This window comes from Talpa europaea (genome assembly GCF_964194135.1).
Source record: "Talpa europaea genome assembly, chromosome: 6".
NCBI classification, from domain to species: domain Eukaryota; kingdom Metazoa; phylum Chordata; class Mammalia; order Eulipotyphla; family Talpidae; genus Talpa; species Talpa europaea.
The window spans coordinates 115,996,316-116,019,156 of record NC_140072.1 but is presented as its reverse complement, the minus strand read 5'-3'; the positions used below and the strand labels follow the sequence as shown (position 1 = coordinate 116,019,156).

The window sequence follows — 22,841 nt, the reverse complement described above, 5'->3', positions numbered from 1 at the left end:
TTAGCATTCAATATAGCACTAAATTCATTCATTCACTAGACATTTATTTACCACCCTCCATGGGCCAACCACTGTGCATTTGATTAACAATCCACTGCTTTATACATTTTAAATACAAATTTTATACATTTTTATACATTTGTGTATGTTCTGTTCATTACACAATTCCTCTTCAGATTTTTGGTGCAACATTACTTTCATAAACCCCTTATTCTGTGCTTCAGTTATCAAATATATAAAAATGCTAATTTTACAATTTTTGCTATAGTCATTTGTCAGGAGTATTAAGAAGCAGCACGGATGTTTGGGGCGTGAGTTCAAGTAAATAAGTAGCCACCTACATTTTTGTCAAGGTAGCTTAATGGCAAAAAAGAGATGTGGTTAATTCCTTTTACTGTTTCATGAGTGACTGAAAAAAAAAACTTCTATTTTTTTAATGTCAAAAAATGATGATAAGCTGGGAAAAATATATGAATACATGTTGGACAAAATGTTACTGTCCCTAACACAGAGAGGTCCTAAAATTTGATCCTAATTAAAAACATAGACATGGGCCTCCCCCGTGGCACAGTGGTTGCGCGCTGGGTTGCGAAGCTGCCCGCGGCCTCTGCAGCGCCGGTTCGATCCCCAGCTGCTCCCCGGCCACCAGAGGAGGTTCCCACATGGTGCGCAGACATCTCCTGCCGCCCGCTGCTCCCCTCAGCAGTGTACTTCGGTCCTTCTGCCTGCTCTGCTCCCTGCTCTGGCTCTGGTGAATTCTCTCACCCTCCTGTGCTTCTGACTGTACCCAGTGCTTGTATAAACAAAACAAACAAATAAATAAAATAAATAAACATGCCTCTATAAAAAAAATAAATAAAAAAAATAAAAACATAGACAAAGGCTATCAGCGTCCAAATCCTTCAAGAAAGAACACAGATGATTGTAAATGTGGAGAAATTATTTACTATTTCTTTCTACTTTTTACTAGTATTTATCTTCATGATTCCTAGATTTATCTTTATTCCTTTCTTACTGTTTGTCAATATCCCCATGACATTTTTCTATTTTTTCCAGTTCATTTGATATCATATATTCTTTCCTTTTTATTTTGATAAACACACTTTAATCAGTACATTTACTTATATTCCATATGTTTTGACATATTACTTTTCTTATTTAATGCCATGTATTTAAAACTTTGCTTTATAATTTTCTTTTTAAGTCAGGATTATTCAATCCATGATTTGCTTTCAAGATATGTGGATATTTAAACCTATGTTTTATGATTTCTAATTTACATTGAATAGTAATTATAAAATATGCTCTATGTGATACTAAATTCAACATTCTTGAATTCATGTTTTTTTGGTGATGTAATGCATAATCAATTTTTGTTTCTTTCATAGGTACTCTATAAAATACAATTAGTGTGAAATACAGAAAAGGGGAATAGGGAAGAATATAGTTTCCAAATCAAGCACCCAAAGTTACCCATCCCCTGGTGGGTAAATGTCCAGCCAAATAGGGTTGGCACAAAGCAGGGCCTCTGAGGCCCAAAAGCCCCACCACAAGTCTAAAGCATTTTCTGGTGGGTACCCATAGAAAAGGGTCAGAAACAGTCAGACATAGTCTGGAAATAAAAGAGCAAAATCAAAGTCAAGATCAACGCTGCAATTGTTAACCTCCTCATGGGTCTGTCATGCACATCTGTTTTAACCAGTCCAGGACCAAGAAGCAAGTGCAGCTTCTTCAAATGTCTCTCTGCTCCACATGCCTCCAGGTCTCTTTCTTGCTCTCCTTCCTTCCCCACTCTCCTTTCCAGCTTCTTCTCCTCCCTGCTCATCAACACCCTCCCTTGGGTGGGGCAGCAAACCTGGAACCTACCCTTTTCTTGTGGACCCCCTTGTTACACTCCATGACAGACCATTGGACCCCCTCAGTACTTTGCTCTCTACCTCTTCTCACCCCTTCAAGTAACCTCAATTCTGCAGTCATATTTCTAAGTTTTGTTTTGGTTGTTTTTTTTTTTTTAAGATTATTTATGCATACAAGTGCTGTGGGTACAGGCCAGAGGTGCAGGGGGGTGAGAGGATTCAACAGAGAGTGAGTGGGGAATAGAACAGGCAGACTGACCAAAGTACACTGCTGAGGGGAGCAACGGGCGAGACAGGAGAGGTCTGCTGTGCCATGTGGGTTGCTCCCTGGCGGGCCAGGGATCGAACTTGTGCTGCAGAGGCTGTGATGGACTGCTTCATAGTGCTGTGCTTAACCCCTTGCGCCACCAGGGAGGCCCCCTTTTGATTTAATTTTATCTGTTCCTTTGTTTTGTTTCTCTGTCTTCCACATGTGAGTAAAACTATTTGTTATTTCTTGCTCTCCTTCTGACCGCATAATTCCCTCACTTTCCATCCATGTTGTTGCAAATAGCAAAATTTTCACCTCTTTTCACAAATGAGAAATATTTCATGTGTATATCGAACACATCATTTTAATCCGTCTGTCCTTAGGTATCTGGGTTATTTCCATGGCTCAGCTACAGTAAATTGTGCAGCAATGAATACAGGAATGCATTATTCTTCAAATTAGAGTCCTTGCAATCTTCACATAGATACATAGTTGTGGAATTGCTGGACCATATTGTTATAGGACAGGGAGAGGGGCAGCCCAAAATCCCGCAAACCTGCCTGTTCTAAATGGGTTCTGCCATCCGCTGCATCAACACAAGACATATGAGGCTTTAATGGGAAGGAACTTTAATAAAACTAGGAAACAATACAGGTAAGGCAAAGAGTCTAGTTTCTAAATGAAGCACCCAAAGTTACCCGTCCCCTCGTGGGTAAAAGTCCATCCATAATCATGCTCAGAGAAATAAGCCAGAAAGAAAAAGAAAAATACCGGATGGTCTCACTCATAGCAGGAATCTAGAAAACATAAATAAGGGACCAGGAAAATGAATAACTATAAGAAAGTGATAATCAAAATCAACAAAAAACTATGAACCAGAGACACTCTTTGGGGGGTGGGGTGTGGGGAGGGGAGGGATTGGGGTCAAAATAAGGGGATTGTAATTGTATGGGGAATATAAAAATAAAATTTATTAAAAAAAATTTGAAAAAAAAAAAAAAAAGTCCATCCATATGGGAATGGCCCAGAGCAAGGCCCCAAAGCCTGCCACAAGTCTAAAGCATCTTCCAGTGGGGACCCACAGAAAAGGGTCAGAAACAACCAGACAAGCCCGGAAAGGAAAAGAGCAAAATCAACATCAAGATAAAAGCTGCCATGGTCACCTCCCCACGGGTCTCACCCACATCTGTGTCACCCTGTCCACGACCAAAAGACAAGCGCAGTTTCTTCACGTGTCTCTAGGCTCCATGCGCCTCCTCCAGGTCTCCTGGCTCCATCCTGCTTCCTTCCTCAGTCTCTTCTGCAGCTTCTTCTCTTCCTGCTCAGCTCCACCCTCCCTTGGGTGGGGCAGGGAACCTGGAACCTCCCCCTTTCCTGGGGACCACCCTGTTACAATATGACAGAGTTATTTTCCATACTGTTTTCTACAGAGGCTGGAGCAGTCTACACCCCCAACAACAGGGCATGATGTTCCCTTTTTCTTCCACCCATGCCAATATTTGTTGTTTCTGGTCTTTTTGATATGGTTGAAAAAATGATTTGTTAAAATCAGCAACTAATTTTTTTTTCAAGATTTATTTATTTATTCATACAAGCACTGGGTACAGTCAGAAGCGCGGGAAGGTGAGAGAATTCACCAGAGCCAGAGCATGGAGCAGAGCAGGCAGACAGACAAAGTACACTGCTGAGGGGAGCAGCGGGCGTGGCAGGAGAGGTCTGCGTGCCATGTGGAACCCTCACTGGCGGCCGGGGATTGAACTGGAGCTGCAGAGGCTGCCGGCAGCTTCGCAGCCCAGCGCTCAACTGCCTGTACCATCTGGGGAGGCCCACCAACTAAAATTTTTGAAGTATCTATTTTCCTTTTCTTTCTTTTAGTTACTTGATGTATTTGGGGGAGATTTATTTAGGGTATATGAGTCTAAAAATAATACTTAATATTTTAATTGGCAAATATTTTCTTATGGCCCCTTTCACTAGCAGTTCACTTATTTTTCACTCACATATGGCTGACATATTTTATTTTACTCATTTTCACCATTTTGCTATTCTTTTGCTTTAAAAATCATTCTGTAAACAAAAATATTCCGGGATCTGAGAGCCTTTATTTTGGGGATTGGTTAGAGTAACTCATTAACAATTATTATACTTAATATTTAGAGTAACTTGACCATATTATTTTAAGATTTCTTCTTATCTCACTTTATTGTTTCCTTTTTTCCCATTTTATTCCTTTTCCACTAGATAGGTCAATATTCCACTGGTTTGAAAGCCATATATAGTACATCAGGTTTTTGTTTCTTTTTTTTAGTAGTTATCCTTTTTTTAGCCTCTCTCTTTGTCTTTCCCCCAAGTTTAGGAAAACTTTCTCTAGCATCAAGAGCAAGAGAAATCGACTACTAGAGCATATATTCTAAATCTTTTGCCTTTACCAGGATTTTAGCTTTAGAATCTTAAAAGCTAAGAATGGACTCTTTGTTATCTGTGTTCTGCTGCGTCATGCTTTGCCTGGAGCAGTGAAGTTGCAATGTTCTGGCAGCTTAAGTTGGGGGAAGGTCACAAGGAACAAGAAACAATAGGGGGAAAACCCTGTTATTATCTCAAAATTTTGTTCAGTCTCAAGTGCTTGTGCTCTGTTTACCATCTCCAGTTAGAAAAATTTTGGAGATACATTCTAATATAATCTAGTGCTTTATAATCAGCTAGTGGATATAGTTAATATTTACATGAAATTAGTTCATTAAATCATTTGGGATATTCTATCATATTGAAACTGCCCTCTTAATCTTTAGTTTCTTAAATTCTAATTTGCTATTTATTCATTTCAATGAATCCATTCAATATTTATTAAGGACGTAGTGTCAGCTACTGTGCTTTCTGCTCCAGGAAACTGTAAGACAAAACAATCCCTTCTTTCAAGATGTTCTCTTTGTGGTGAGGGACAGAGACTGATCACCTAATAACTGCAAAGAATGGTAATAGCAATTATAGGAATGTAGTTTTAAAAAAGCAAAGAAGAGAGGGCCACTAATTCTCACTGGAGAAGTAAATATTTTCACAGAGTTGGGTCTTGAATAATGAATGGATATTCAAATACAGAAGGATGGGGGGGGGAATTGAAATATGTAGTGGCAGGAAGCAAGAGCAATTAGAGAGAAGTCTCTGATAAAGCCTCAGAAAGTCAGGAACATGAAATACACTTGGGAATGGAGAGATTGTATGTGGGAGTTAGTGAGACACCAGGGGCAAGAACAAGACTAGAGAGATTGTACTTTGAGTTTTAGGAAATGCATCTTCATTTAGAGAGTTTTTTTTTAAAGCAAGGAAGAAAAGAAAAGTAGATGTGGAGGTGGCATGGAGTGGGAGAGACAGTAGAAGAGAAAAAGAGGGAGAGCGCAAACTTGGGATCGGCATCAAGGGAACAAGCCAGCTAAGATACTGCAATAAACCTCTCCAGTTTTTGACTACCACACTAACTCAGGTTCTTTCTTTTCTTTCTTTTTTTTTTTTTTTAGAGATTTATTTATTTATTTATACAAGCACTGGGTACAGTCAGAAGTGCGGAAGGGTAGGAGAATTCACCAGAGCCAGAGCAGGGAGCAGAGCAGGCAGACTGACGAAATACACTGCTGAGGGGAGCAGCGGGTGGGGCAGGAGAGGTCTAAGCGCCATGTGGGACGCTCACAGGCAGCAGGGGATCAAACCGGCACTGCAGAGGCTGGGGGCAGCTTCGCAGCCCAGCGCCCAACCGCTGCGCCACCAGGAGGCCCCAGGCCCTTGTATTTCTCAAGTCGTCTAATTTTTAAAACTGATTTGACTTGATCTTACAACTTCTAATTAATGCTGACATCATCAATTTGAATTGGATACCAGAAGAGCACAATAAAATGATAAGCATTCATTTGTGGATATCATAGGTAGAAGTGTCTACAAGACTAGTCAGGACATGTTTCTTGCAGATTGTTGGAAATGCTTTTTGTGAGCATATTCTTGACTCTTTTGGGGTGGGGGGAGCTGTGGTGGGTTTAAGAGTAGAAGGGATAGAGGCAAGAGACTGATTTATTGTCCTACCATTTAGTAAATATTCTGTGTAATACTGTGTAACAGACTTGCATATTCTGTGTAATACTCACCAAACATTCTAAAATTATCTATCTCTAAATTCAAGTGATTCAACACATAATTGAACACTATCTATGTATATGCAATTCTGTAAGATTCTGTAAGTGAAACAATGAGAGCAAGAAGATAATAGCTTTTTTTTTTAAAAAGATTTATTTATTTATTTATACAACCACTGGGTACAGTCAGAAGAGCGGGTTGGGAGAGTGAGAGAATTCACCAGCGCCAGAGGGGAGAGCAGAGCAGGCAGAGTGACAAAGTACACTGCTGAGGGGAGCAGGGGGCAGCAGGAGAGGTCTGCGCACCACGTGGGACCCTCACCTGGCAGCTGGGGATGGAACCAGTACTGCAGAGCTTCGCAGACCAGCGCTCAACCACTGCGCCCCCGGGGGAGGCCCAAAGCTAATAGCTTTTTATTCAATTTATTCATGCAATAAGTCAAATGTATGCATGACAATAAGACAAGTTATTGAAGACATTATATACAATAGTATAGTAATTTTATTCCTTAGGATCAGATAGATTAACAACAAAGAGGCAAATGACTCCTTAATCTTGGTGATTTAGTGAAGCAAAATGTTTACTCCTCATTTATAAGAAATATGCCGGGAGGTGCTCCGGGACACCTGTCCTCTCAGTGTTGGCTCAGCATTCTGGGCTGCTTTGATTACAAGGACTCTCCATATGGACATGTTTCCATGATGACCCCTGGAGTGGACTGTAACATCAACTACTGGCAATTAGTGACACTTCTGGGGCCTCCCTGGTGGCGGAAGGGATTAAGACGCAACCTATGAATCTATCCACAGCCACTGCAGCACAAGTTCGATCTGCGGTCAGCCAGGGAGCAACCCACATGGCGCAGCAGACCTCTCCTGACTCACCCGCTGCTCCCCACAGCAGTGTATTTTAGTCAATCTGCCTGTTTTGTTCCCCACTCTGTCTCTGGTGACTCCTCTCACCCCCCCACACCTCTGGCCTGTACCCCAGCTCTTGTATGCATAAATAAATAAATCTTAAAAAAAAGTGACACTTCTGCTCTGATTTCACCGCCAGCCACAGTCCAATGGCTGTGTCTAACTTCAAGGGGGCTGGGAAGAGTTATCTTTCCACATGTCAGGATGTTTAAAGGATCAGATATTGCAAAGCACTTATGTTCGTTAATGCACAGTAAGATGAACATGACAAAAATGTTAGGATAGAAAGGGCTATGGGTGTTTTCCAGAGCAGGAAGCAATTCCATATAAATGTCAGGTAATAAGAGACAATTCTTCTGTTTCTTTTTGTCAAAAAGTAACAGTTGCTCTTAATTGCTTCCTTTTCCTTAACCAGCAGGAAATGACCTATTGGGGGCTCCAAATTCAATCCTAGCTCCCAAGCTGTATGATTTGGTGGAACCACAAGACTTCCATGCTTTCTCCAAATCTTTGTTCTTTTCTCTTTTACAGATTTCAGATATGTGCCTTAGGGAAATAGGACCTATGTAAGAGTTTCTGTTAAGGTTAGAGTAGGGTCAGTCTACATTCCAAGAACGTTTTATTGCTTCTTGAAGATATGGGTCTATTTTGTACAAAGGAGTGGAGAATTGATTAAATCAAATGATCAACCCAAACAATTAATACTGTCTCTATCTTGTAGTTAGATGCTTCTTAACAAAAGAGCCTAGACATTCAGTAGTAATAAGGGCAGCTGATATTAGTAAGCTTACATAAGTAGTGCAAAAGTCACAGGGCTTTATAGAGAGGAGAATACCAATTAAACTAGAAACAGTGAGAAAATTGCCTTTTCGTTCTGCCTGTAAGCATTTTGGAGAAAGTCAGGCACTCCCAGTGGCTTTCCCATTTACTCTGTTTACCTAATTCTTAATTATAATACACCAAGTGTAAAAGAGTAAAGGAGAATCCAATTTGCTAATGTGGCGAATACTTCTCTATCTTTCTGTATTAAAATTAGAACAATCCAATTATCCCCAAAATGTTTTTTTGTGTTCCTTGGAAATGTGCATTACCACGTATAAAAAGGTGAGCGAGGAATCTTTACACTAGCTCTGAACTGGATATACACAATAAATAATTCGCAATTTCTTTAGATTTCAAGCAGCTGGCACACCCAATGTTATATTTTCAAAGTCAAATTGAAATTGCAATCTTTAATCTTAATAATGTGGTTTAAACCATGTTCATTTTTTTGAGAATGGTAGGAACAGAGATTTAGAAAATATTATGCAAGCTTCAGAAGAAACCGAAGCCAAGTACATACAGTTAATAACAATAATAATAAAATCCCAGCGCCCCATCCAGAGTGGCTCACTCTCCAGGGGGCAGTAGAGAAGTCAGTGGAGGTGGGAAATCTTGGTGACCAGAGGGCGTCCGAGTTGGCCTGGCAGTGCCCGCGCTGGGCACCGGGTTGCCGCCCTGCGCTGCACGGAGGGGAGGGTTGGGGCAGGGGCCAGAGGAAGAGGCGGAGGCGACTTCACACATAAGCGGTTATAGGCGACGTTCTCTGTCCGCCAGACGGGAGGCGGGGTAGCAACCCGATTGAAGGCAGCAGCCTGGAAGGCAGGAAGGCGCGAGGGAGGGACGGGAACAGTTGGAGGAGGAGCAGCGAGCTGGGCTGCGGCGGCTGGAGGAGGAGCGGCCCCCGCGTGGCCACGTTTTGTTTTGTTATTTTCCATCGGAATAGTTCTCGCAGGCCCTTCCCAAGGACTGGCCGCGCCGGAGCCCCGCAGCCCGACCTTCCAGGTGACAGCCGGTCACCCTGGTAGGAGTCAGCTCCGCCCAAGTCACCCCCCCCCCCCGCCCAAGCCCCGCTCCCCGCCCAGCCTCCGGGTGCCCGCCCGGGGCGCGCGCGGCGGCTCAGCTGCGGTGGCCGGGGCCCTCGGCGCGGCGCTGCCCCCGGAGGAAGGGGAAGTCCGGCCCCCAGGCGCGAGCCGGGGAACAGAGGGTGACGCTCCGACCCGCCCTCTCCTGCCAGTCCCGCCGCCGGGCGCTCCCGCCGTGCCCGCCGCCCCAGGCTGCCCGCCGCGCCCGGGGAAGTGCCGCATGGGGCAGGGCCGCTGAGCGCGGAGTTCGGGGCGCGCCGTGCCCAGGCGGGCCGGGGGGCAGTTGGCACGGTTTCGGAGGCCCGCCTTCCGCGCGAGAGTTGGGGGCGCCTCGGAGTTATGGAGCCCCCCAGCTGTATCCAGGATGAGCCGTTCCCGCACCCCCTGGAGCCCGAGCCGGGCGCCCTCGACCAGTCGGGCCCCGGGAAGCCGGGCGACAAGCGGTTCCGGCTGTGGTACGTGGGGGGATCGTGCCTGGACCGCAGGACCACGCTGCCCATGCTGCCCTGGCTCATGGCCGAGATCCGCCGGCGCAGCCAGAAGTCCGACGCGGGCGGCTGCGGGGCCCCGGCGGTGCGCGAGGTGCTGCTGGTGCTCAGCGCGCCCTTCCTGCGCTGCGTCCCCGCGCCCGGCGCCGGGGCTGCGGGGGGCGTCGGCCCCGCCACCGCGCCGCCCAACTCGGCCGTGTTCATCTTTGAGCACAAGGCACAGCACATCTCGCGCTTCATCCACAACAGCCACGACCTCACCTATTTTGCCTACCTGATCAAGGCGCAGCCTGACGACCCGGAGTCGCAGATGGCCTGCCACGTCTTTCGCGCCACAGACCCCAACCAGGCAAGAGCGCGGCTCGAAGGCGCGGGGGAGGGGACGGCCCCGCCGGCGGGGTGGCGGGTAGGCGGGTCGGAGGGCGCTGGGGTGGCACTTTGGGACCCGCTGGGGTTGGACTGCTGGCGCGCGCCCTCCACGCGGTGCGCTCTAGTGCCCGCTCGTCCCGCTCTTCCAGCGGGAGTGGAGAAGCTGCTTGTTGGGGCTGGTGGGACGTCGCGAGCAGCAGCGGGACAGAGGAGGGACAGGGAGAGGGGTTCCGGCACCCAGGAGTAGCGGGCGCGCGGGAGGAGGACGTGGGGAATGGCGCGCGCCCTGGGTGGGTCGCGGTGTCGGGGTTGTGAGTGGAGATGGCCTGCCGGGCAGTGGTCGTGTGTGAGCCTGCGTGCAGGTGTGGTGTAAAGGGGAGTGCGAGAACGGCTCGGGTGTCTGGGGATCCCGCACGCACCCAGGTCTTGGTGGTGTCCGGGTGTCCTGAACTTGAACTCATTTGTTGCGTCCTTGAGGCACCTGCAGGTGCCGGGTCTAGGAGGCTATTTCCGAGCAGGGCTTGGAGAGAAGTTACTAGACATTGCCAGGTAGCCAACGTACGAACCTGCGTTTCGATATTGAGTGGAACGAAAACTTTTTTTTTTTTTGCAAGTTTTTACACACTAATTGGAGAGTGTTTCCATACCTGCTTGGATGACAGGTCAAAATCTGTTTTCCACTGGCAGTTCTCCAGGTTTTACTAAATGGAGATGTTAGTTATCAAATAGTGCATTTTTACTTCCTTAAAAACAGTCGCTACCCTTTATCTCATAGAAGAGGAGTCATGATAGTGTCTTGAAAATAGACTTTTAAAATGCGTAGTTTTTAACCATACAGAAGACCCCAAAATGCTGTTCTAAAAATAATGTGTGCATAGTACCTTAGAGTCTTTGGGAAAATAGTGTTATCGCAATATAAATAAATAAAGTCTCAGTTGCACCAAGTGGCAGTTCCTCCAGTCTCTGGGAGATTAACAGTCAGATGAGAAAAACATCCTATAAATAAAACTAAATATTTTTCTTTACTATTCTAGTATCTGTAAATGACTTTCTGTTTCTCCAGTAGTTTTTCACAAAAGGCCTGTAACTGACCAAAAATAAAATTAAAGCTGGTTACCTTAGACTTTATTACTTTGGAAATTAGTTTAATATATTAACACCCAGAACTCCCAATATGAAGAGAGCAATTGTGGTTTATGAGATCACGGTCATATTTATGGCAAAATACCCTACTATGAATTACCTCAACATCCTAGCCATGATTAAAGTGAATTTTATTTTATGCTTATTTGGTCAAAGCTTTTGCAAATGAGATTGGAGTACAGCATGTTCTTTATTTCTGAAAGTTATCACTGTCTTTATAATATTAAAATTTTTTTGGTTTCCTCAGTAAAGAGAAAGAAATTGCACTTTTTCGGGATCATAAGGAACATTCCATGATCTTTGGTGGTTTATGTTAATGTTCTAATTTCATTGATGGTCAAAGTCTTTTTAAGGGGTCATGGCCCCTTGAATTCTCAGTAGTTGCTATTGAGTCTCTTCCAGATTGACTGGTAGGTCAGTTAAAAACATCTGCTTTTATTTGCCTTGAGTATGTGTTTAGGTGTTAGAGGCTAAATGTGCTGTTACTTTACAAATAATAATATGTTTAGGCTCCTCCTTTTGGCACTGTTGGAGCAGTGGAAACCATGTAACTTTTTGATAAAAGCAATGAAAACCAACTCTGCCTGCTTATTGCCATTCCCAAGTTGAGTCGTTGATCTAAAGATGTGAATTCCTATTTGCTCTAAATCTAGAGAATCCCTGGCAGAGAAGAGAATCCTTGGCAGAGGACTGTTAATTAAGAAGGCCAGATGTTTCCCCCCGTAAGGAATATCTCCAGCCATAACTCAGGGATTACTACCTCAAATGTCTGGGAAGAGGGTTGAAGACCATGGAGTGAATAATGGGTTTCCTTTCTCAAGGTGCAACTCAGCTCCAGTTGGAAATTGAATAAACATAATGCAAGCTCATCATGGCCAGATCTGATTTCTCAAGAGAAAGTGGAAATTTGGATGTTTATGCATGAGTTCACATTTTCAAGTATTTTAAATATTGAATCCTATCTGGGCCAAACCAAAACAAATGAGAGTTGGCTTCAGAGATTCATGGCATAAATATTTGTTGAGTGCACAGGTGTAGGCCTCACTCTGTGTAGTTTGTCACATTTCCTTTTGAGCTTCTGAATTCAGTCCATATACTCTTACAGTAGGAAGGATTAGGACCATTTTTGAGGAAGAATTGATAGGACAACTCTCAGAAGTGATGATTCTGCAGCTGAACTTGTAAAAGGGATGAATTTAGAATAGGCTTTGCATGGTTCTCGGCACCCTTGAAATCAGAGAGAAAAGCCGACTGCATTCTTTGCCCTTGAGTTCAATATTGGAGGTGGAGCTGACTTCATGAAATCATTAAGAGAATCTCTGAAGCGTTCTCTGCAGTTGCTGAACAAAGTGTGGGAGGTAGCCCAGAGCAATGCAGCCCCCCAAATAAACTCACTGTTGGCTTTTCTGTCATGCTTGTCCCTTTTCTAAAAAGGTCCATCTGTAGAAAGAACCGGCAATTCATTATTTAATGGATGGCAACATTTTTTAAATTAGGAAATGAGGCCCCACAAATAATGACACAGCGTAACAAGTATAAACCTGGACTGTTTAGGGCAAACTGTGACATAGGGTCGCCAGAGCTGAATGGCAAAGAGTCTGTTTCTGCTGAACCACTGAGATAGAGCGCTGTGGTCTCTAGATATCAAATGATAATGTTTTGCAGCTATCTATGCACATATCTTCTGCAGGATGGATCTATCTGTGTCCTCAGAGATAGAAGCACTGTGCTAGTAGCTTGGGTCTATTGTGGGGAGTTGCCATGGTGATGTGTCCTTTGGCTCCACACCTTCCTGGTGGGTCAGAGTCAACTTGAGGATGTGAGTCTGGAGGAGCTCAGCTGGAATGGCCCAAAGCAGAGCTCTTTGTCCCAGGTGCAGAGAGAGGTGGGGTGGGGAGCAAACCAACCAGTTCCAGGATTGGCCCTTATTTAGTCAAGCCTGTGTAGTCTTGCACAGGAGGAATGTCAGCCGTAACACATTTCAGTCAAACCTGGCCATTTGAACTAGTCAGAGTGCTACTATCTCCATATTTCTATTTTATTTTATATTTTTAAAAAGGTTTATTTATTTATGCATACAAGAACTGGGGAACAGGCCAGAGGTGTGGTGGTGTTGAGAGGATTCACCAGAGACAGAGTGGGGAGCAGAACAGGTGGATTGACTGAAATACACTGCTGAGGGGAGCAGTAAGCGAGATAGGAGAGGTCTGTTGTGCCATGTGGGTTACCTTCCTGGCCAGGGATCTAACTCATGCTGAAATGGCTGCGGATAGCTTCACAGTGCTGAGACTTAACCCCTTGCACCACCATGGAGGCCCTATCTACATACTTTTAAAAATCCCATTGACATAAATTGAGTTGTAGACTTAAAATTGGTTGGGAACCAAGAATATATGGTTTTCTACCTAGGGTAGATCACTAATAGGGTCTAGGGTAGATCATTAATACTCTTCAAGTATTTATTTTTATTTTCAGAAAGGGGCTATATAGCATCAACTCAATTTCTCTATTAAAAAAACAATTGCCTCATGTTATGTATATTTTATCACATAAAATAAGAACAAGAGTTGCTAATGTTTATAAATATTGTTAGTGTTTAAAGATGTTATTTTCATGAGACTTAACAGCATGAAAATATTTCATTATACAATGAGCAGTCATTCAAAAAAAAAACAATTGCTATAATTTTCACTAGTGTTGTTTAGGTATGTTTTTTGAAGCTTGCAAGAATGTATTTTCAAGGTGGTTTTACAAATGGTGGTGTTAATATTAAAAATGAACTTGACATCATTTCCTTCCAGCACTTAGTTCTCTAAATCAGTGGTTTTTTGTTCCTCTTTAAATATTGAGTATTTTTGCTGCCATTTTTCAGGTAACCAATTTTCAAAGTAAATTTTGCTAATAAATTTCAAAAAGTTCTTCCCTAAAGTTGATGGTCAGTGGCTTTGAGAATGTACTAACCAGTGAGAAAACCAGAGAAACTGAAATCTGAATGTTTTCATGTTTATAGCTCTGTTTTCAGAGTACAGTTTTCATTTAACATTGTTGATAGGTTCTTATAAACTACAGCCTTCAGGAAAACAATGTATAACAACAACAACAGAAACATCCTCAGATCACTTGGTTGTGCAGATCAGAATTGACTGGGGTTGTTATTTCCTCGTGGACATTATAATATAGTGAAGTAGAGCGAAATGACTTTATATGCAGACGTGTGATGTTTGTGCTGTTCTGGACAGGTGGGTCGATCATGTTTGCTGGAGTCATTTTTTTTGCTTTTGTTCTCTCGCCCCCTTCCAATCTGGGATGGAGGTTGATTTGTCCATGGTAAAACCTTGATTGAGTTATCTAAGGGAAGGATAAAAATGTGTGCCCAGAGACCCCAGTTTTGAGGGTATGCTATGATGAAAAATCAAGCCCTGTTTCATCAGGGTTTGATCATATACCAGAAGTTCTCAAATTTGAGTGTGTCAGAATCACCTGGAGGGCTTGTTAAACCAGACTCCTGGATCCTACCATCAGTTTCCCATGCTCATGTGTTCCCTGCTGATGCTCAGACCACTGGCTTGGGGACCACAGGTTGACAACCACAGCTTTCAGTGGTTTTCATTTGATTGGTTATTCACTTCTGTTCCCTTGGTAACTTCTGCAGCTGTTCTCAGACTTTAAAGTTAAGGTGAGTGTAAGAAGGCTAATATCTGAGTATAGAAGATTAAGAAATTTAATTTTCGGGCCTCCCCGGTGGCGCAGCGGTTGAGCACTGGGCTGCAAAGCTGCCCGCAGCCTCTGCAGCTCCGGTTTCGATCCCGCCGGGCGAGGGTCCCACAGGGTGCACGGACCTCTCCTGCCACCTGCTGCTCCCCTCAGCAGTGTACTTAGACGCTCGGCCTGTTCTCTTCTCCGCTCTGGCTCTGGTGAGTTCTCTCACCCTCCCGCGCTTCTGACTGTGCCCAGTGCTTGTATAAATAAATAAATAAATAAATAAATAAATAAATCTTAAAAAAAAAAAAGAAATTTAATTTTCTGGCTTAATAGCTTTGTATATTTTCTTCTCTGGATAGACAGACAGTGTTTGGCTAGGCATCATAAAACTAAATATATGTTGAATAAAAATTTTACCTTTCAAGCTGAAGTTTCAAGTTTTGCAAATGGAACAAGCAGATTTTTATGGAATAATATCCTAATATTAAATTATAATAATAATTGCAAAAATTAAAGATTTATTTAGAGTTAGGCAGAGAAAAAGCATACTCTATTCAAGTGCTCTTTTCTATATGTGGGATGAGTAAATTAGTTACCTGGTAAGAAAACTGAGAGTTTCTGTGTATTTTATGCATTATCTCGTATATGGGCTGTCAAAGGATTAGGAGGGAAAAAAAAAGAAATTAGAAAAATGGAGAGTTGGGCAATTTAGTGAATAAGAAAATGACCACTTTGAATAGTTCTGTTTACTCCTTAAAAATATCTCAGGGCCTTTCTTTATTTCATCAACAACATCTCGGTGGTTGTATTAGAGTTCCGTTTCATTTGGGGTGTTATCATGTCTAGACCATGTAAACATGCAGTTACTTAATGGCACCCCTTTAAAATTAGGGACAGGTCAATTATAATTTAGTTTAGTTTTATAATCAGAAAAAATGTCCAGGAAAAGGTTTTGCTTGAAATGTGGTTTACATAAAATATTAATAAATTTTTAATAACTTTGGGAGGTGCCAACTATGCACACTGGCTTATTTTAAGGTTGTAATATGATATTGTACAATGTAGCATATCCATCTGAGGAGTTTTTAATGCATTTCCTTAAAAGCTAACATTTATTGAGCTTTTGCTGTATGACTGTACTCCTCTTAGTGCTTTTCCTGGTTATCTCATTTTATCATCACAGTAATTGTATAAAGTATGTACCAATTCCCTATTTTACAGATGAAAAAACTGAGATACACAATGGTTACATTATTTCCACAAGGTAACAAAGCATATAATAATAGAAGCCGATTCTAGTCTAGGAAGGAAAATTATAAAGCCAATTCTCGTCTGATTATCTAGTGTGCAGTTGCTAAAAAATTAATTTTTAATTGTTATATTGAGGTATAGGTGACAAATAAAAATTGTATGTATTTTGGGATACAATGTGATGTGTTGATATATGTACACATTGTGAAATGATTAGCACAATCAGGCTAATTAATTTATCCATTGCATCATAAGGTTATCACCTATGGGTGTGTGTGTGTGATGAGAACTCTTAATCTATTGTCCTGGCATATTTCAAGTATGCAATACAGTGTTGGTAACTATAGTCACCATATTGTACATTAGATCTCCAGAACTTATTCATCTTGCAGAACTGGAAGTTTGCATCATTTGATGGACACCTCCCATTTTTCCTGTTTCCCTGCCCCTGGTAATCACCACCCTGCTCTGCTTTTATGATTTTCAGATTTCATGGATTCCCCAATCTCATATTTAAAATCTCCACAGTTAAATATGTTTATTCATTTTGTAAAGTAATAATTAATGCTGAATGCCAATGTACTTTTGTTTGATGGAAAGAAAAAAGTTACAGTAGACTCCTTGCTTTATGGTATTAATCCATTCCACAGATGCAGTTGTTGAGTGAAAATATCATAACGTGAGCCCAAGAATACATTGATATTGCTAAATTTGTTCTAAGATGGCATCATTTGAAAATTTCTGCACATCGTTAAACTTATGTAAGACTGTGATTTATACAGTAAAACCAAAATACTGAATTTTATTTTTATTGATGTTAAAAAGATGAAATTATAAATAAGTAAGGTAGTTTATACTGGAAAAGATTTTCTCAAAATTACTTAGACTTTTTTTTTAAGATTTATCTATTTATGCACAGATGACACTGCTAAGGGGGACAGCAGGGAAGACAGGGGATTTCTGCAGAGAGAGTGGCCTTGTGAATACATCCTTGAAATAATTGGGCATTTTTCAGTTTCAGTTCAGTCACTGAGGCTTCTCACTGGTACTGTGATCTTCTTTAGAAGGCTCTTGGATGACACAATGCCTTAAATGGCTTCTGTAAGTTTTCTATGCCCAAATCTAAAATTGACCATTTTCTTAGATCCTGATTTTTTTTTTAAGGATTTACTAATTTATGCATACAAGAGCTGGGGTACAGGCCAGAGGTAAGGGGTGGGGGGGGGGTGAGAGGATTCACCAGAGACAGAGTGGGGAACAGAAGAGGCAGACTGACTGAAATACACTGCTGAGGGGAGCAGCGGGCAAGACAGGAGCGGTCTACTGCCTCATATGGGTAGCTCCCTGGCCAGCTGGGGATTGAACTTGTGCTGCAGAGGCTGCAGACAGCTGGACAGCTTCATAGGTTGTGTCTTAACCCCTTGCGCCACCAGGGAGGCCCAGATCCTGATTTTTAAGTCTTACTCTAAAATGGGCAGGGAAGGCCTAAGAGGTATCCTTTTTTTTTTTCCCAATCCAAAAAGGCAATGAGGGCCTCCCCGGTGGCGCAGCGGTTGAGCACTGGGTTGCGAAGCTCCCCGCGGCCTCTGGCGCCGGTTCGATCCCCGGCTGTTCCCCTCAGCAGTGTGCTTCGGTCCTTCTGCCTGCTGTGCTCCCCGCTCTGGCTCTGGTGAATTCTCTCACCCTCCCGCGCTTCTGACTGTACCCAGTGCATGTATAAAAACAAACAAACAAACAAATAAATAAAATATGTGCCTCTTTAAAAAAAAAAAAAAAACCAAAAAGGCAATGAATGTACCTACTCGGTGAAACTAAAGATGGGAATGGAGAAAAAAACTGCAACCCAGTGCCCACAGTGAGCTATTGATCAACTATTCTTTCTTGATTTACATGAACAACATGTCCTGTGACAGAGTAATTACTTGCTTCTGTTCATTTTATCTATAATTGATAATAAGAGTAGATGATGGGTTGACTATAGTTTTCAGTGGCTGTGGGTATGAACCAGGCTACAAGCAAGAGGATGATTATGTTCTCCAGCATCCCCATGGGCTGGGATTCTTTTTTTTTTTTTTTTTTTTAAGGATTTTATTTATTTATGGGGGAACCAGCGTACAGGCCAGATGTGCGGGAGGGTGAGAGGATTCACCAGAGACAGAGCGGGGAAGAAAACAGGTAGACTGATGAAATGCACTACTGAGGGGAGCAACTGGAGAGACAGGAGAGGTCTGCCGTGCCATGTGGGATTCTCGCTGGCCAGCCAGGATCGAACCCGCGCTGCAGAGGCTGCAGACAGCCTCACAGTATGGCGTTCAACCACCTGCGCCACCAGGGAGGCTGGGTTGGGATTTTTAAACTTTAAAGCAGACAACACAAAAATATGACTATTTTTTTCAGGAAAAATTTACAAAGTGCCACAGTCATTTGCCTTTATAAATATAGACCCCTTGGCCCCTTCCTCATAAAAGATAATTTTCTCTTCATTTCTTCATACCTTCAGGCTGCACATAGACTGTCTATGAGCATTATTCACATCCACATTTTCTATAGCATTTGGTCTCTCACATGGGTAGGAGATTTGGCTTTTCTCCACAAATGAAGGGGTGTGTGTGTTTTCTAAGGGAGCTTCTCTGCTTTGTCATTGTCCTTTATTATTGGTTGAAATAACCTTTTGAAAACCTGCTTTCCACTAGTTAGCTTGGCTTGAAGACTCAGAAATTGCCAATGGTAATTTGGTAGTGCGAGCAAATTGGTGGCGCAAGGGGTTAAGTTTCAGCACTATGAATCTGTCTCAGCTACTGAAGCACAAGTTCAATCTCCAGCCATGGAGCTACCCACATGGTGCAGCAGACCTCTCCTGACTCGCCCGCTGCTCCTCTTAGCTGTGTATTTCAGTCAATCCTCCTGTTCTGCTCCCCACTCTGGTGAATCCTTTTACCCTCCCCGCACCTCTGGCCTACATCCCAGTTCTTGTGTGCATAAACAAGTAAAACAAATCTTTAAAAAAAAAAGCAAATATAGCTGCTTATTAAGGTGATGGCAAACATGACATGTAAATAGACAGTTTCATAACTTGTTTGCCTATTTGCTCTGGGAATAGAGCATAAACTAACAAGTCATTTTTCTAGAGGAACAAACTGTAAAATACATGTTGATTATGAAATTTTTAGTATTAAATTTGAGTAATAATGCATTACTTCATTTACTTAGGGACTAATCAGATTAATAACTTTTGTGCGGATGTGATTGTACCAATGATTAGTTCTCTGGAAACCTGGTTTGGTATGAATTTTCTTCTGAAACAGAATTCTATGCCACAGAATTAATTCTGGACATTGACAGTGGGAATCAATATATATATATATATATATATATATATATATATATATATATATATCCTGTAATTTTTCTCTTTGCTATCACCATTTTCCAGATGATTTATTTTTAAATCTTGTTGCCACCATGAAAGAGAATTACAACAAATGCATAGCATATATTTAGATACCCATTAATCAAATGGAGACATGGAACTGATTAGCTTACTAAAATTTGTTGATTTAAAAATGTTTGGGGCCTCCCTAGTAGCTCAAGGGGCTAAGCACAGCACTGTGAAGCTATCTGCAGCCACTGCAGCATGAGTTTGATCCCTGGCCAGCCAGTGAGCTAATCCATACAGCGCAGCAGGCCTCTCCTGTCTTGCCCACTGCTCCCCTCAGCAGTGTATTTCATTTCGTCTGCCTGTTCTGTTCCCGCTCCGGTGAATCCTCTCACCCCCCACACTTCTGGCTTGTACCCCAGTTCTTGTATGCATAAATAAATATTTAAAAAAATGAAGTGTTTATTAAATTTCTTTAGTATCTGATATTACAAAGGGACTTGCATATATTTTCAGTTTCTCAGTAAGCAAAATATTCGCTTGTCTAATGCAGATAGGGTAAATGCAAGAAAATTCCGTCTTAAACGCACATTGTATTTTGAACATGTTCACTTGTAACTCCTGTTTGAGTTTTCATTTGTTGGTTTGTGGCTCTGCAAAGGAGAAAAGAGCAGTTATTATTGACTGTGCAAGTATGACATGTGTGACTAGACAACATACCTTCAGCTGGAGAAGTCAGACTTGACACAGATGGAAGCTCTGGACCCTAGTCTTCCATAATCAATCATGAAACATGAACAAGCCATTAATCTGGATCATGACTTTTTTTTACTTGTTTCTTCATTACCTCATTCATTTACTCACGCATTTCTTCAACTACATATTCATTTGTTCCATTACTAGGTGATTTGAATGTTTCCTCATATACCTGATACTATTTGAACACTGATTTGGAGAGTTGTGTATCAGCAGTTGTATTTACCGCTTCATGTATCTTAAAGTTTTGTGGAAGAGGGAGACAAAACTAAATAAAGAGAAGTGCTTAGCGTAGAAGGTGAGTGCCTGGACTCAACACTCCCCCATTTGTGGGCTCCATGGCTCTAGACAAGTTCCTGCACCTCTCTGCACCCTAATTTTTATTTATATGGGGCAGCTAAATTGTCCTGACTGCTTAGGGTCATGAGGATTAAATGAACCCATACATATAAAACACCATATAGCAAGTGCTTTGTACATGTTAGCTACGCATCTACAATTATCCAACTTCAAATTGTGATAAGGGCTATAAAGGGAAAGAATGTAGTGCGGTGAGAGAAGAAACACTCTAGACTGATTGTGTAGTAGATTTTCCAGTTTTCTTCTCCCACTGAAAATCTTTTTTTTTTTTAAGATTTATTTATTTATTTATACAAGCACTGGGTACAGTCAGAAGCGTGAGAGGGTGAGGGAATTCACCAGAGCCAGAGTGGGGAACAGAACAGGCAGACTGAGAAATACACTGCTGAGGGGAGCAGCGGGCGGCAGGAGAGGTCTGCGTGCCATGTGGGACCCTCTCCGGCAGCCGGGAATCGAACTGGCACTGCAGAGGCTGCGGGCAGCTTTGCAGCCAGGCGCTCAACCGCTGTGCCACCTCCCACTGAAAATCTTCATGTTTTCTTCGGCTCTCTCTCCCACTCCCACTTGGAATATCTTCCTAGAAAACAAACTCCACACCCATGTCCAAGGAAATGCCATTTTAGTTATTTGAGAGTCCAGGCCCAAGACAGTTTATAAGTTTGAACCTGGAGATCCAGTGGGTCCTGGGAACATGTCTCCGTTTGTGTCAATGCAGGAGGAGATGCCTGGGGCTCCTTGTTGAGCCTCTGTAAGTTTAAAGGCTGAAACTATTGTAGTTATTTCATGATGAGAATGCTGATGAAGCTGAGGGGATACTCTTGAGAGACCTGGAGAAAACTGCACAAGTATGGGAACAATGAACATTGTTGATGAACACATAGCTGTAGATTCTTTCAGTTCATGTGAGTTGAGATTTTTGCTACCTGTAGCCAAAACCAGAGATGGGTTAAGGGAGGTCTCATGTAGAGATGACAATTCAGGATGACTCCCAAGTGTGCTTATTTTCTTACTAATAAATAGGTATAACACCATTTACAGTTAGGAGGAAGGCAGATTGGAAGCATGGGTAAAATATAGGTTTTAGAAATAAAATTCAGAGTTTTTATTTGTAAAATGAGAGGGCTGGGTGCTAGCAGTGATTTGTTAACCTTTTCTTTTTCTTACCAAAGATGCCTGATAGAATGACATTCTTGCATCAGTTATTGTGACTTCTAGAAAGTTGGCAACCAATTTCACCAACTTGGAGGCCAATGAAATCAGAATTTCAGAGGGGAAGTAGGAGGATGATACATAAGGTATTTTTTTTCCAAATCAAGTGCACATAATACTTTGCAAGTTTAAACAAAGTATATTCACCTAGGTTCTTGGACCTCTCTTGGATATGTTGAATCAGAGTATCAGGGTGGGATTTGGGGGTTGTAAAGGCAGGACTGGGCACAGTGCAGGTTTTCTGATCCCATGAAGACCGGGTAAAGGAGGAGTCAGAGTCCTTAGTGGGTTTTTGCAGGTCTTTTATTGGGGTTCACCAGGCATATGGCAGGTAGGGGTGCTGGCTGGGGGGCTGGGAGGCTGCTGCTGCTGCTGCTGGCGTCCCTGTGACGCTGCCCTTAAAAGCACAATCTTAGCTCAGCTGAATCCCATCTACCTATGCCCACACCCTACTCCAGGTGCCCGCCATCAGGCATGCATTCAGGACAAGGATCCATCATCTATCCTGATGGCGGAAGGGCAGAAAAGCCTGATATTTTCTTTACCCTACAGGGGTCTATTTAGTTATTTATTTTAAGATTTATGTTTATTTATGCATACAAGAACTGGGGTGTAGAGTGGAGGTGTGTGTGGAGGGGGGTGAGAGGATTCACCAGAGACAAAGTAGGGAGAAAAACAGGAGGATCTACTGAAATACACTGCTGAGGGGAGCAGTGGGTAAGACAGAAGAGGTCTGCTGTGCCATGTAGGTCAGCTTCCTGGCTGGGGATTGAACTCATGCCGCAGTGATAGCTTGATAGCGCTGAGACTTTAACCCCTGTGCTACCTGGGGGACCATGGTTGCGGGGGCGGGGGTGGGGGTGGGAGGCGTCTATTTAAAAAGCAGTTAACCAGGAGGAAATCAGCCTGACACTTGGGTGCAATCTAGGAAAGCAATGCGTGAGGGGATGCAAAGCCCTCTTTTCTATATTGTTTTGATTGCAACTCTAGGAATCACTTTCCACAAATGTAAGCTGAGGAAGCAGCAGACACCATAGGAGTAGCTACAGCCTCCCCCTGTTAAAATGCTCCACTGCCATTATGACATTATTGCTTCTTGATACCACCTCTGGCTAAATTGTAATGATATTTTCTTTTTATA

At 42.7% G+C, this 22,841-nt stretch overlaps 1 protein-coding gene across 7 annotated transcripts in view; it reads left to right on the top strand.

The window, feature by feature from the left end:
• Positions 1–9,198: 9,198 nt before the first annotated feature.
• TBC1D4 (TBC1 domain family member 4) overlaps positions 9,199–22,841 on the top strand; it is a gene marked incomplete at its 3' end in the record, with an annotated part of 156,211 nt that continues 142,568 nt past the window's right edge. For all 7 annotated transcript variants that reach the window (XM_084235613.1, XM_084235612.1, XM_084235611.1 and 4 more), the window contains exon 1: positions 9,199–9,883. In XM_084235613.1, the coding sequence (XP_084091739.1) occupies positions 9,386–9,883 (498 nt within the window). In that variant the 5' untranslated portion in view covers positions 9,199–9,385. The remainder of the gene's footprint in view (positions 9,884–22,841) is intronic.